The sequence below is a fragment of the Narcine bancroftii genome, chromosome 3 (assembly GCF_036971445.1).
Source record: "Narcine bancroftii isolate sNarBan1 chromosome 3, sNarBan1.hap1, whole genome shotgun sequence".
Classification (NCBI taxonomy): Eukaryota; Metazoa; Chordata; class Chondrichthyes; order Torpediniformes; family Narcinidae; genus Narcine; species Narcine bancroftii.
The window spans coordinates 241,540,921-241,556,991 of record NC_091471.1 but is presented as its reverse complement, the minus strand read 5'-3'; the positions used below and the strand labels follow the sequence as shown (position 1 = coordinate 241,556,991).

At 43.6% G+C, this 16,071-nt stretch overlaps 1 protein-coding gene across 7 annotated transcripts in view; it reads right to left on the bottom strand.

Annotated features, from left to right (window-relative positions):
* Positions 1-16,071, bottom strand: part of LOC138758413 (protein Wiz-like) — a 133,629-nt gene that overhangs the window by 86,041 nt on the left and 31,517 nt on the right. For all 7 annotated transcript variants that reach the window (XR_011354274.1, XM_069927289.1, XM_069927291.1 and 4 more), the window contains exons 6-7: positions 10,331-13,680; positions 8,621-8,962 (exon numbers count right to left, since the gene is read on the bottom strand). Coding sequence is in view for 6 of the 7 variants with exons in the window: in XM_069927289.1 (XP_069783390.1) it covers positions 8,621-8,962; positions 10,331-13,680 (3,692 nt within the window). In the remaining variant the exon portion in view is untranslated. The remainder of the gene's footprint in view (positions 1-8,620; positions 8,963-10,330; positions 13,681-16,071) is intronic.

Here is a 16,071-nt window from a genome sequence, read left to right as displayed (position 1 = left end):
CCTAAAAGTGAAATTCTTCAAGGAGCTAAAGAATATAATAAGGAAATTCTTATGGGAAGAGGGGAAACCGAGGATAACGCTACATAAATGAACAGAATGGTACAAACAAGGGGGCTTACAACTACCAAACTTTAAAAATTATTATAGAGCAGCTCAATTAAGATACCTATCAGATTTTTATCAAACAAGGAAAAAACCAGATTTGACCAGATTAGAGCTAGATAAAATAGGGGAGAAGGTACCAGAACATATACTATATAAGTGGGATGAAAAGCTGGTGCAACATGGGAATTCACCACTACTGCACCATCTGCTCAACATTTGGAAGAAGATTCACGTAGAAAGGAAAAAAACAAATTATCAACTACCAAAATGATTATTGACGCAATATCAACTAATCCCCTTCACAATAGATAACCTTTCCTTTAGAGAATGGGAGAGAAAAGGGATCAAAGAAATAGAAAATTGATTTTTGGGAAATAAATTATTATCCTTTGAACAAATGAAGGACAAATATGATATAACTCATGGTACAATGTTTGTATACCACCAACTGAAAACCTACTTGAAGGACAAATTGGGAAGAAGGCTGAGGTTACCAGAAGGAAGCAATTTTGTATATGTGATTACAGACACAATGATAATTAAAAGATTTATAACAAACATGTACGTCAAACTGCAAAAGAAAGAGAATGAGGAAACAAGCTGTAAACCCAAACAAAAATGGGAACAAGATCTAAACATAAAGATAAAGAATGAAACATGGGAAAAGCTATGCTCCGGAACTATGAGAAACACAATAAACACGAAGTTACGCATGATACAATATAATTGGTTACACAGGCCATGCACCACGCCCCAAAAGTTAAATAAATGGGACCCAACAGTATCAGACAGATGTTTTCGCTGTAAGAAGGAAATGGGAACAACAGTACATGCAATTTGGGCATGTGAGAAAGTGGAAAAGTTTTGGGAAGATCTAAATCAGGTATTAAATAAAATCACAAAAAGCAACATACCAAAAAAATCCAGAGATCTTTCTTCTAAGTAATATAAGAAGTAAAGAACTTGGACTCGATTTGGATGGAGCTCAAAAAAGATTTTTGCTGTAGCAAAAAAATGTATTATGCAAACCTGGAAATTAGAAGATAGCCTGAGAATACAGCAATTGTACATAGAAATGAATAAATGTATTCCTTTGGAAAAATTAACATATAATTTAAGAAATAACATCACAGTATTCGAACAAATTTTGGAACCGTACATGGAACACAACAGAGAAGTCCTACCACGGACCTCCACCACCTAAAATACAGAGCCGTTGTCATACCCACACTCCTGTTCGGCTCTGAATCATGGGTCCTCTACCGGCATCACCTACGGCTCTTAGAACGCTTCCACCAGCATTGTCTCCGCTCCGTCCTCAACATTCATTGGAGCGCCTTCATCCCTAAGATCGAAGTACTCGAGATGGCAGAGGCCGACAGCATCGAGTCCATGCTGCTGAAGATCCAGCTGCACTGGGTGGGTCACGTCTCCAGAATGGAGGACCATCGCCTTCCCAAGATCGTGTTATATGGAGAGGAAGACGAAATGAACTGACCCAGTATGTAAAAGTAGAAGACACAAATTTCTTGTTTATTTTCATTGTGTGATGACATTGTTTAATGGGTTTAATGTATCATATATGTTGAATGTTGAGTGGGTGGGGAGGGGGGTGAAGGAGGGAGGGAAGGGAGGGGGGAAAAGGGGAGAAAATGTCACTGTGTATATTAAAGAGGGAAATGTTTGTGTGTATTTTGGTCAGTATGGTTCATAGTGTGAAAATTTTAAAAAATTTAAAAAAAAACCTGTGATGCCACTTTCAAGGAATTATTATGTGTAAACCCATGAAAGTAGACTTTTCGGAAGATACAAGTTAATTTTTTGAAGATAAAGTCGAGGAGGAGAAGGAGAAGGAAGGAGGGGAAGAGAGAGAATAAAAAATTGAAATGGGTAAAGTGGATAGAAAATATGTATGGATACAAAATTTATTGCAAGGTATAGGAGAAGAAGTAGGCCAATTGGCCCATCGAGTCTCCTCTGCCATTCTAATCATGAGCTGATCCATCCACCCACTCCCTGCCTTTCTCCCTGTAACCCTTGATGCCCTGACTAATCAAATGCCTGTCAATCTCTGCCTTAAATACATCCAACAACCTACTTCCACAGCACCTGTGGTATCAAGTTTGACAAACACACAACCTTCTGACTAAAGACATTTTTTCCGCATCTTTGTTTTAAATTGACACCCTTTTATGTTGAAATTATGCCTTCTTGTCCTAGAATCCCCTTATATTTCTAGGATGATATCGTCTGGTCTTGAAAGAAAATTCATTTCCGCGGAGAAACCTCGTATTACAAATATTTTTAAAGCATGGTGAAAGTAAAGTGATGTGATGGTTGCATTTTTCAGGGGTAGAAATATTAGGACAAGTCACTTAAAATCTGAGCGCCAGAACTGATTCAGGCAAAACATGCATTGGTTATTGGGAACAGAATACAGCATTGGAGTGTGTTTGAGATAGTTGTCAGAAATTGGATGTGTTCCAATAGTATTAGCTATTCCCAAGGGAATGCAGTAATGGAATCATGGGAATGTTTGGCGCATTAAAGAAACCATATGAAGGCAAGTTATGTGTTCTTGTGCTGCTTGTTCGGAGAGGACGTGGATTTAGTGAGTTTTCAGAGAGATGCAGTGATGCCATGGATTTTTAATTGGATATTTTCTTGCTACAAAGACAATTCACCACTCTGACTATTGAATCAGAATTTACTGTCATGAACAAGTCACGAAATTCAGTGTTCTGTAGTAGCGTCACAGTGCAAGCATCCATATACACTAACTTACAACAATAAATTTAAAAATAGTGCACAAAAAGTAAGACAGTTTCTTTGGTTCATTGATCATTCAGGAATCTGATGGCAATGGGGAAGAAGCTGCCCTTGTGCCGCTGAGTGCTCATCTTTAGGCTCCTGTACCTTTTCTCCCCCCAATGGTAACAGAGTGAAGAGGGCACGGCACTTATTTGTGCAAGCCACGCAGAATGCACAAGGTTGGACGATTGATGTGGATTTCAAAATAAGCCAAATATGATGTGTGGTTCAGAAATGTCTTAATAAACATGATGTAATCACTACCACTGCCTTTAAAGAGGAACCCAGTACAGATCATTCGGCATTTCAAAATGAACAATGGACAAACCCAATTAACTCAACTAGAAGCACTTTGTAGGCTGCATGATAATAAATACTTGATTGGCAGTTGTTATTATATACTGTTTCAAATCCTGTGAATGCCTGGTACTCTGAAGGTAATTAGTATGAATGCTTCAATGTGTTTTGTGCACTGCACTGCAGCATCGTCCAAAGAATTTAGCATTGTATCCTGGGAGACTTTATACAAAGAGTCTTCAGTTCAATGCCAAAATCAATCAGATTCATTAGGTTCTGTAGAAGTGAACAGTAACAGACGAGGAAAACCATTATATTTCAGGGACTCGTTCTGTGTCTGCTTTTTACACAGGGGAAGTGTCCTGGTTATTTTGATTTAGAGGAGACCAACCCCTTAATATATTTTCCTTGCTTTGTTGATAGATAGAGGAAAAAACTATTTTAACAATAAATATAGATAAATCCAACGAGTTATTTTCAACCTGAATTGGAGTCTGATTGAGCTCCAATATACATTTCCAATATTATTTGAGAGCAATAAGGGTCTAGGTTTGATGGCGTTTTTCCAGATTATACAAAAACAAACCAAAATGCTAGAGGAACTCAGCCGAGCTTTCAGCGTCCATAGAAGACAAAGATACTGTATAGTGCCGATGTTTTGGGCCTGAGCAGAATGAGGCAAGAGCAGCAAATCTCAGTATACAGACAATGCTGCTTGGGGTGGGGGGAGGAATTTCTCCAGCATTTTGGTGTTTTTCACTACAATCACAGCTTCCTGGGGGCTTTCATGTTTCTTCCAGATTTATACAGTTAGCTGGATTAGTACGAATTATACGTCTTTTCTCTGAAGAAAACAATCCTAACCTCTCTTGGTGGCTTGGAGACAAGACCAGCCACAGGTGGCCCAGGAGAAGGTACAGAATCGATAAGCTGAGGGCGACTCGCTGACCAGCATGTTGTTGGAAAGGCAGAGTAACTCTCCTTCCTTGCCCAGGCCTCAACAGAACGACTTGGAACCTCAGCCCCTCATTGCAGGAACCATTCTGGACATCATTTTGGCCTGCTAAAATCACTTTAAAATCATATTTTAGCGATTACTTATTGTTGTGATTTCCTGTTATATTTTAAGTCTACTTCAAGCCTACAAAACTATGAAATGCAACATGTCATTGAAGGGCATTATCTGCATTCACACTTGGACTTTTTCAGTGATGAACATGGTGAAAGGTTTCACCGGGACATGGCGACCATGCAAAAGCGGTATCAAGGTGACTGGAATACATCAATGCTGGTCGACTATTGTTGGACAGTGACATGAGAGGCATCAGATGCTGAGTACTATCAAAAATCAGCAGCAAAAACATTTTTAGGTCAGATGAACTAATGCAATGTGTCAGCATTGTTATGCGATGAAACACTTGTTTCAAACAGGCGTCAATTATACAGGTGTCCAAGAAGAGTACAGTAACCCACCGTAATGATTATCGACCAATTGCACTTACATCAACAGTGATGAAGTGTTTTGAAAGGTTGGTGATGAAGCATTATCAGCTCCTGTCTGAGTGGTGACATGGATACATTCCAGTTCGCCAATCGTAATAACAGGAAACACCTGGATAGCAAAGATGCATACATCAGGATGCTCTCTATTGACTACAGTTCAGAATTTAACACCATCATCCCTGCAAAACTGATCAGCAAACTACAAGACCTGGAAGTTAACACCTAACTATGTAATTGGATCATGGATTTCCTCAGCTCCAGACCACAATCATGAAGATTGATAAGAACTTCTCCTCCACAATCTCCATCAGTACTGGCACACCACAAGTCCGTGTTCTTAGCCCCCTGCTCTCCTTACTTTACACTTACGACTGTGTGGCTCAGTACGACAATAATACCATCTACAAATTTGCCGACGATACTATGGTAGTGGGTTGTACAAAGGAAGGGGATGAGCCAGCATTTAGGATGGAGATTGAAAACTTGGCTGAATGATGCACCAACAACAACCTTACACTCATTGTCACCAAAACTAAGGAGCGGATTGGTGACTTCAGGAAAGTTAAGCCTGAGGTTTACAATCCAGTGATCATTGGGGAATCAGAGGTGGAGAGGGTGAGCAAATTTAAGTTCTTGGGAGTCACTAACTCGGAGGATCTTTCCTGGATGAAACACTCCAATGGAATCATGAAGAAAGCATGTCAGTGCCTCGACTTCCTCAGGAGTTAATGGAGGTTTGGTTTGACTCCAGAAATCCTGGCAAATTTCTTCAGATGCAAGATGGAAAGTGTGCTGACTGGCTGCATCACACCAATACCCCTGAGCGTTAAGCCCTCCGAAAGGTAGTGGACTCAGCCCAGGACATCACAGGCAAAACCCTCCCCACTTTTGAGTGCATCTTCAGGGAATGCTGCCGTCAGAGAGCAGCAGCGATCATCAAAGACCCTCACCACCCAGCACTCGCTCTGTTCTCGTTGCTGCCATCAGGAAAGAGTTTTCAGTGCCACAACATTCGCACAGCCAGGTTCAGGAACAGCTGCTCCCCCTCCACCAACAGTCTCCTCAATGACAAACTCATTTAAGGACTCTTACTTGTGCATCTGACAATAAATCTGAAAATCTGAAACATATTAAATTCAATAAAAGCTAATTTAATGTTTCTCCAACTTCCTACATGACACAGTAAATCTGAAATTATCTTTGTGTTCAGCTTGAAGCTGTCCATCATAATTCCCAATTTCTTTTCAGGAAGCAAACCTTTTTAAAAAATTTGTTGCCCAGTGTAATTAGATAATTGAAACTGAACCAAATGCTCCAGGTGATGTTAGACCAGAGTTCAATATGATTTGCCTGTCTTATATGCTCAATGCCGCAATTGAAATATCTCAGAATTGTGGATGCCATAAAAACTTTCTCAACCTCCCTTACCACCTTCAATCATATGAACACAAGTACCCACAGTCTCCCATCATCTGGAACAGATGCCTCTTAAACAAAGTTATTGAATCTGCTTCCATTACCTTTCTTGGCAGCCCCACTCCAGGTTGAGTGAAACACGAAAGTCTACAGATACTGTGATTGTAGTAAAAACACAGAAATGTTGGAGGAGCTCAGCCAGTCTTGCAGCGTCCACAGGAGGAAAAGGTATATTACTTATATTTCGGGGCTGAGCCCTTCGTCGTCCCTTTTGCTCATACCTTGAAGAAGGGCTCCGGCCCAAAAAGTCAGTAATACATCTTTACCTCCTTTGGACACTGCAAGACCGGCTGAGTTCCTCCAATATTCCCATTCCCTAGGTTTCTTTTCCTGTAGCTCTGTCTCTCTCTTTCTCTTCCCTTTTCCCTCTGTCTTCTTTACCCAGCTCTGCATTCACAGAGCCAACATTCCCCCCATCAATTGTCACCTTTCCTCTCTCCTGGCCTCGTCTCCATCTCCAATTATCACCTTTTGTCTGTCAATCTGTACTCCTCCCTTGCCATTTTTTTAATTCAGGCACCTGTCTGCTTTTTCTCATACCTTGAAGAAGGGCCCAGGGCCCTATAGATGATGTGAAACCGGCTGAGTTCCTCCAGTATTTGTGTTTTTACTGCATTCACAGCACCTGCAAACTTTTGTATTTCACACCTATCATTCCTTAAGTAATAGAACTAGCTTTGGAAATATCCTTTAAACTTCCCACCCCTCACCTTAAACCTCTGTTATTTGACACTTCTGCCTATTAACCCGCATAATTTGATATATTTCTGTCATATCCTTCAGCCTACAACTCTAGAGAACACAATCCTTGGCCAATCTCTCCTTGTATCCACAATTGAAGAACACTTAGAATCTGAAACTCACTCCCACAGGGTGTGGTCAGATCTTATAGAATAGATACATTAAAGGGAGGTTGGATTAGTAGATGAGGGAGAAGAGGTTAGCGGGTCACACTGATAGAGTGAGATGGGGAAAGACAAGAGGGGGCTTAATTGGAACATAAACACAGGCATGGACTGCGAGGGCCAAGTGTCTTTAGGCACATATCCCGTGAAACATTTTGAAAAGTCCTGGGAAGTTCTTAACTATTGCAAAATATATTGTCAAATCGTTTATTGTCATCTGATTGTACAAGTACAACCTGACAAAACAGCGTTCTCTGATCCTCAGTGCAAAAAAGGACAACCAACCAGACATAACACACATAAACAATACAGTTGCTGAACAAGTATTTCATCAGTCAACAATCCAGGTAGATCACATTAATGGGGGTTGGGGGTGGGTGGGGGAGGGGGGCAGTAGTGACCCCGTCTGCAACTCTTACGGTCCTGTGGATTGACCTCCGATCCAATGGCATGCAACAACCGTACCATACTGTGATGTAGCCGGCCTGTGATGGAGCTCCTGTAGAAGGTTGACATAATGGTGGCCAGTAGCCTTGCCTGTTTGCCTGACGGTATTAAATGACCTTAATAACCCTGAGATGACTGTGGTAAAAATACATTTTTATAGTTGCTGTTGCAATGTTGGAAAAGAATTGGCTTATTTGCACACTGTAACATCTCAAAAAAGGTAACATGATAACGGCCAGTATCCCGAGAACACTGCTTGATCCAGTTTTTACTTCTACAATTGGATGATAATAAACTTGAGTTTTTGATCTGCTTGTGATATTAGTTAAGGAGTCAATATTGGCAACTACACCAGTGAGAACTCCCCTTTCAAAATGCCAATCTGGAGATTTTCTTCAACACAGAATCTCAAGACCCAAGTATCCTCGTTAGGAAGGAAAAGTTGCTGGGCAGTAGATAATCCAAGTGTCTACATACCAATCGTGTCATATGTGGAGAAGAGAAGCTGAAAGGGAGAGCTCTGACAGCCACAGAGAGAATGAGCAGGAAGTGCTGACTTGAGTATTGATTCAAGTGCAGTTGAGGAATTTTTAATTAAAAAAAAATTTAGACCTACAGCACTGTTACAGGCCCTTTTGGCCCACAGGCCTGTGACACCCAATTATATCCAACTGACCTACATCTCCAGTATGTTTTAGGTGGGAGGAAACCAGAGCACCCAGAGGAAACCCACACAGTCACGGGGAGAATGCACAAACTCCTCACAGACATTGTGAGATTCGAACCCTGATCCCTGGCAAATGTAGCAGTGTTGTGCTAACCGCTATCCTAACTGTGCCACCCCATGTACAGTATGTTCAGATCCTAAAAGATAACAAGTATGGTGATATTAAACAGAGTGCAAGAAGAAGAGAGAAGAGCACTTTTCTTGGAACAATATTCTACTTTTTTGTTTAAACAAGGCTAATTGTGACACTAAAATCAGCATGTGTAGTTCTGGAAGAGATGGGTCATCTTGGAGTATTAAAGCAGAGTTCACAATATTGCACACAGGCATAATATTCAGTGCTACTCACCCTTGTTCCTCTGTGGTGGTGAACTGTGGTTGACGGACGTGAAGGGTTTCCCCAGAAGGTGGGGGCTTGAAGCCTCTGGAACTGCTGTCGCCGCTCCTGATCGGTGGTTGGGGAGTCTCCTCGAGGTAGCATCAGTGGCGGGCTGGCCGTCAGCTGGGCCAGGGGGGAGCTGGTCCTGAAGGAGCTCGTTCAACAGGTCAATGGGGGAGCTGGTAGCACTCCAGGTGACAACACCGAGCTCTCGCAGGTGAGCACGCGCATGGCTCGACATGCCCGCCCGTGAATCGAAACTGGCACCGCACAAGTTGCACTTCTCCACCACACCGCCACGGAACTTCAGAGCTGAGAAGGGAAGCAGTGCAACAAAGTTGCTCTCCGTGTGGATTAAATATTCTCCCCCCACCCCCACAAACATTGACACTTACATGGACACTCAGTCACACTTGCCCCTGCAAATTTCCCCCAAACCACAACTCATCCCACCATCCACAACTGAAGACACGAGTGCCTGCACATGTCCGAACCTGGATCAAAAAACAATCAGGTGATGCAGGGTCCCAACCTGAAATTTCCACAATTTTTCCCCCACAGATGCTGCTCGACACACTGAGTTACTCCGGCAGTTTTATTTCTGCTCCAGTATCCAAACCCCCAACTCTATAAAGATAAAAAATACAAGAACTGTGCCAAGGCGCTTGGCAGAGTGCGGCCAGGACGCTGAGTGTAGCGCACCCAGGGCACACCGTTCAGTTCTCAACACTACACCTTAGGAAGGACAGCTCATGGAGAGGGGAACAGAAATCTGCTGCAATTGAATCTGGATTCCAACATTCTATTCTCTAGTGCTTAGTAGGTGAATTGAAGTTTTGGAGATACTACTGGTAAAGTAAGTAGACAGTGACTATTTTCATCAGTTTTCACCAGATACATAACCTATGTTTCAGGCTTGGGCCCTTCATCAATGTAGGAGCTAAGTGTAGGGAGATGCCAAAACAAAATGGCGGCCGGGGTGGGGTGAAACACAGGCAGGGAGAGAAGCACAGACCTACAGGAGGTAATAAAGTGGATAAGGGAGAGAATAGGAGTTGGAAGTTATGGTAAAGTTGTACAAGACATTGGTGAGGCCAAATTTGGAGTATTGTGTGCAGTTTTGGTCACCTAACTGCAGGAAAGTTATCAATAAGATTGAAAAAGTGAAAAGATTTACCAAAATGTTGCTTAGACTTCAGGAATCAGTTACAAGGAAAGGTTAAACATGTTAGGACTTTATTCCCTGAAGCATAGAAGAATGAGGGGAGATTCGACACAAGTATTTAAAATTACGAGGTCTGGCGAGATTCGATAGAAGTATTTAAAATTATGAAAGGAACAGACAGAATAAATGTAGGTAGGCTTTTTCTACTGAGGGTAGGTGAGATACAAACCACAGGACATGGGTTAAGTGCGAAAGGGGTAAGTTTAGTGAGAACATAGGGGGAATCTTCTTCACGGCGAATGGTGGGAATGTTGAATGAGCTGCCAATTTTAACATTTAAGAGAAATTTGGACAGGTACATGGATGGGAGAGTTATGGTGAGCTATGGACTGGGTGCAGATTAGAGGGACTTGGCAGGAAAATAGTTTGGCACAGACTAGAAGGGTCAAATGGCCTGTTTCTGTGCTGTAATGTTTTATGGTTCTATAGCACGATGCAAGCAACAAAAATTGTACCTTTCCTCTTCAGCTTCTGCAATGAGAATTGCTTTTCAATAGCTGTGACTTCCTCTGCACTAACAAAATGGCGCGTGTTGTAGCTAATGCCAACTCGTTTAAGGTGTCCTCGTACGTGATTGGCCAAACCTATCCCTGTGTGGAATTTATCAGGGCAGTATGGACACTCCCTCTCTTCCAGTGGAAACATGTGCAATAAATTCCTGCTCAAGAGATCTTTCGATTTTTTCATTAGATCTATTGTCAGTTCTTCACTGGGTACCTCCCAGAAGATGTTTCTGTCTGCCTGTATTTCAGGAAAAGAATCCTCTTCGGAGAAGGGATAGGGCTGTGAACGGCTGCCCAAAGAGTCGCGTTGTGGATTGGTGCAGGTGGATTCACAACGCAAAGGAGTTTTCTCAGGCAGGGAATGACTGTTAATGGGGTTGTGTTGGGAATGGGTTTCCATCGATTCACATGAATGGTTTTCCAGGGATGCGTATTGATGGTGGCTGTTTAAGGATTTGCAAAGCGATTGGTTTTCTGTTGGCTCACATGAACAGCTTTCAATGGACTTGGGTTGTGAATGACTCCTGTCAGATTTGCAACATGAACGGGATTCCATGGGTTCAAGTTGAGAAAGGTCATTTGGAGGTTTGTGAATTGAATGGGTTTCAGTTTGTTCCCATGGTAGGCCATTTACAGGTGCATTCTGTGGATGGATGTCCCTGAGTTCGGAAGATGATTCCAAGTCCTGGTCATCATTAGTTAATTTGCTTTCTGGCTGGGTCTCCATTTTATCAAGCAATATTAAAGGCGTCATCCTCACTAATTGCTGTCGCTGAGTGACTAGAAGGTCCGTGGGGATGTTGACAGTCTCCAGAATCTCCTTTGTGTGTTTCTTCACCACTCTGGGCCTGCAGGAGGCTGCAGAGAGTTCTCCAGACTTCCTTCTTCTCTTGTCGCACAGGCTCCATGCAATATTAATGTGCTCTGTGCACCCCGAGGTCTTTTGGCTGAGGTTCTCTGTCTCTATCAAAACATTAGACATTCTATTTCCTGTAGCTACCTCCATATTCCCTGACACGATGGCCTTGGGGACTGGAGGCCCATTGCTAGTCATCTTAGATGAGAAGTGATCAATGATTACTTTCCTGTAAGTCAAGGCACTTCCCAGGGTTGTACCGCCTTCGCTTCCCACCTCTATTTCCTTCCGTGGCAAGTCAGCAGTGGGATTATTTGCCCCTTTTGGTGGATGACGACTTCCTTCAGGTAGGGTGAAAATGGTCAGTCTTGTATCGTTGTGCACACCCAGGCGTTGGCATGGGCTCATCGGTGACCTGTGTTGCACATTATGTGGCCAGACCTTATTGGCCGTCCCAACGAGTGAGTGCATTTTGAACTTGTTTCCCGAGGTCTCGAGTGCCATTTTGCTCTTCCAATCCCCTTTCAGCACAAGATGCTTGGCCTGATATTGACATGGATTTTTGGCCACAGAAGGCAGCGATCCTCTCTCCGGCTGAGGATCCAAACTACTCAATGGAAACTTTTGAGGGATTTCACGTTTGTCGGGCTGAGCATGTAGATCTTCAGATTCTTGATCAGCAGAGAGCCAAGCGGAACTGCTTAAGGGGCAGCTCGCCTTCTGTTGATACAGGGACTGTTGGCCGTACTTCACACAACCCATCTCGTCTCGTCTGATGGATGGATATTCCTTGCCTGTGTGCAGGTTAATTTTGCTGGCTTGTGGTAGCATCCTGGGATTGGACAAGGTCAGAGTCTTGCCGTCCCTAAAAGAGTCTGGATGGTAAAGCAATGCATGGTCCCGGAGATCAGCTGTGGCCACCTGGACCTCTCGAGTGTGGGGGTCTGCATGGGCATGTGTTTCTACGTGCTCCTCGACCGATATGGACAAGTCAGCGCCAAACCTCGACTGGGGGCATTGGGGCCTCACTCCATGCTCCTTCCCCCGAGGCTCTGCCAGCTCCTGTATGGCCTCCATGAAACTCGCCCGGCGAGCCTGGTGAAGACTCATGTGGGACTGAAGGGAGGCCGGGTCGCAGAAGCAATGGCCGCACTCCTGGCAGCTGAACGGGCGGAGCCCTCCACCCAAGCCCTCACCACTATGCACGTCAAAGTGGTCGAGCATGTGCCTGTGCAAGAACTCCTTGTCCTGGAAGTAGACACTGCACTTAGTGCATGTGTAAAGAGGTGGCTCACCAAAGGCTCCAACAACCTCAGCACTCGTCATCTTGAGATCCTCCTCACCATTGTGCACTCTGCCTGAGGCTGGTTCTGTTGCTGGTTTCAGGACTGGTTTGGCGTACTGCAGCTGGCAATCCATACCAATGCCCTGGAGCTTACTGACCTCATGCTTGTCTGGAATGTTAACTTGTGCCTCCAAGGTTTCCTCTGCTCCTGCCACAGAAACCATTGCTGACTCTCTGCAGGTTGTTCCAATTTCTACTGCCAACTGTTTGCTCTCCCAAATTTGCTGCTCACCAGTTCCTTGCTCCCCATTTTCATTCTGGTGCCGAACCTTTTCCTGAGAGGCTTCGGAATTTTCTGAACAATTGTTTAATGGTTCATTATTCTGTACTTTGCTGACCACAGACACACTGGCCATTGGAGCCAACCCTGGTTCTCTGGAATCCTTCGAGATGGACTTTTCCTCATGCTCGGGAAGACATAGCTTTTTAGATGTTCCTTCTGAGTCAGAACTCGTCCTCACTACTTGTTCTGTTCTGCCTGGGTTCTCTGTCCTGAAAGTCTTCTCCGCTGATCGATATATCGTCTCCATCGAGGCAGGGCTTAGAGGAGAGTGCTGCCTTGCAGTGGAAACATGCAAAGAGAAAAGGCTGGAGGTATTGGCTGCAGGTGACTCTGGAACTTCATCATCGGGTTGCTCCTCTCTGGAAGGACCAACTGTTTTGACCAGAGGAGGTTCGGTTAAGACATCCCCCTTTTGGTTAGCAGGACTTCCCCAAGATTTCTCTCTCTCATTAGCAAACAAAGAGAATGCTGGCTGAATTGTATCAGTGTCTTCTTCAGTAGTTTGGACAAGCTGGCCACTTGGGTTGGGCCCCTCAGTGCTATCTGAGGCAGAAAGGTCGGGACTCTCACCATCAAGGGATGAGAAACTTTTCTGTGGCTGATGAGCTGAGCTAGCCCCTGAAGATTCCACATCACATTCTGTAGAGATTTTGCTAGTGGACCGGGAAGGATTTCCCCCACTGTCCGCGGCTGTTGTAGTCGCACAGTCCCAAGATGCAGCTTGACAAAAGCTCGGAGTGTAATTGGCGACCAAGGTATTGGCTGGTTCTACACTGCCATCGACACGCTGCTCACTGAAGCACTCATCCATTTCCGACCTGCAGACAGACACAGAGCGAGACAGCATTATCAAGAGCAGCAACTCTCATTTATTTTGTGCATGTGTCTTCATCAAGGTGACTGATGACAGTGACCTTCTTCCCACCCCTTGCTTTGCATCAAGCCAATGGCAGCAAGCACACAATGCTATTGTAGCAGTGCAAAGGGCTCCACCCCCAATCTATAAATTGTGCAACACATTCCAGTTTTACTCTTCAATAGAACGACATCCACCCCTCCATCAAGTGACGTTCAGAACAAGTGTTATGTTTTTGGGTGTAATTGAGAGGAAGCTAACCAGTTACATGAAACTTGATGTATTGATGTTTAACACGATGCCAGTAATTGTTTTAGTTAACTCATTCTGGTGCACACCTTTTGCATACGAGTTGTACCGAAGAGAAAAAGATCCACTACGTCCACACCAACCAATAACCCATTTACATTAGTTCTATTTTATTCTCCCACAACCTCATCAACTTGCCCCAGATTCTACCCTCTCCTACAGGCAGGGGCAATTTAATGCCCAATTAACTTGCCAATCTGCACAGCAGAAGTGAGCAGGTCTGGAGCATTGGCAGACACCAATTCTTGACCTCTGGTTCTGCTTGGCTTGGAACAGCACAGGAACAGCCCTTCGGCCCACAATGCTTGCACTGGGCATCATGCCCAAATTAAACCAAGACTGTTGCCTGGAATATATATTCTGCTATTCCCTATATGCATCAAACTTGCAGCGTCTTAAACACTGCTATTCAATCTGCTTCCATCACTAGCTCCTGCTTGTTCCAGGCATGCACCAGTCTGTGTAAAAACTTGCCCCTCAGGAGACCTGAGGGACAAGGACCCCACCTTCACCCCAAATGTATCTCTGCTATTTTTTTCTCTGAGTAAATTATTCTGATCATCTACCCTATCAATGCCTCTCGTAAGTGTATAAACTTCTCTTGGGTCAGCCCTCAGCCTCTGATGCTCAAGAGAAAACAACTCAAGTTTGTCCAACCCCATAGCTTATGTGATGTTTCTTTTATTATAATAAAGAAACTTGGGTTCTTTTAAAACAACTACACTTTATTAGCTATAGAACTCATTCATGATTGTATGGAGGCATCCATCTTGAATCCACTCCCAAGCTGCAACAAACTAATCTCCGACTCTCTCTAGTGGTCAGGAGGATCACTAGCACTCTATCATTACAAGCTTACATTCTCTAATTGAGACAACATCCTGGTGAATCTCATCTGTATCCTTTCTAAATCCGCCAGTAATGGGGCGACCAGAACTACACACATGGGCAGCCTAACCAAATTTTAGGACAACTGCAACATGATATTGAGCAGGTATGTTATATGCCTTCTTTACCACCTTGCCGTAACTCTGTGGAGGAGAGAGTAAAGAGCACCAAGTTCCTTGGAGTCCATTTAACTAGTGACCTATCATGGACACACAACATCTCCTCATTTGTCAGGAGGCGCAACAGTGACTGTACATCCTGAGAAGATTGAAGGAGACAAGGGCTACTGGCCACTGACTTATCAACTTTCTACAGGAACTCTATCAAGAGCATCCTGGTTGGCTGCATCACAGTGTGGTACATTTGCTGGAGAGCATTGGATCAGAGGTCAATCCACAGGACCATAAGAGAGGCAGAGAGGATCACTGGGGTCTCCTTTCCCTTGCCCCCCCCCCCCTCCATCAACATGATCTACTGGGATTATTAACTGAAGAGGGCTAAAAAAATCATTAAGGACTCCTAACACCCCACACACAACATCTTCTAGCTACTCTCATCAGGGAAGAGATACAGGAGGATCAGAGCCAGCAGCACCAGGCTGAGGAACCGCTTCTTCCCACAGGCAGTGAGAATGCTGAATGACTGATGAACTGTTGATACAATCCCTCCGAGGCTCTACTACTTATTTAGCATTATTTTTTTAAATACACGTATCCCATATAAATCGCTTGCAAATATGTGCTATGTCTATATATGTGTTTACATGTTTTTACGCTGAGAATTGAAGAATGCCATTTTGTCCAGTTGCACTTTACAATTGTATGATATTACTGTAATAATTTTGAACTTGTGCACTTGCATGAGCACTTTCAAGAAACTATGGACCCAAACCCCAAGATCCCTCTGCATAAGGTTTTTTTTTTAAAAAGAGTTCTGCCATTTATATTTTTCTCTTACATTTGATCTCCCAAAATGCAAAACTTATACTTGTCAATATTCAACTCCATCTGCAATTTCACTGCCCAAACTGATCTATATTCTGTTGTATATTCGTATTCTTTGATAGCCTGCCACAACTACACCAATCTTCATGCTATCTGCAAACTCACTAACCCACCCATTTACTTTCTCATCCAAGTAATTTCAAGTACAAGTT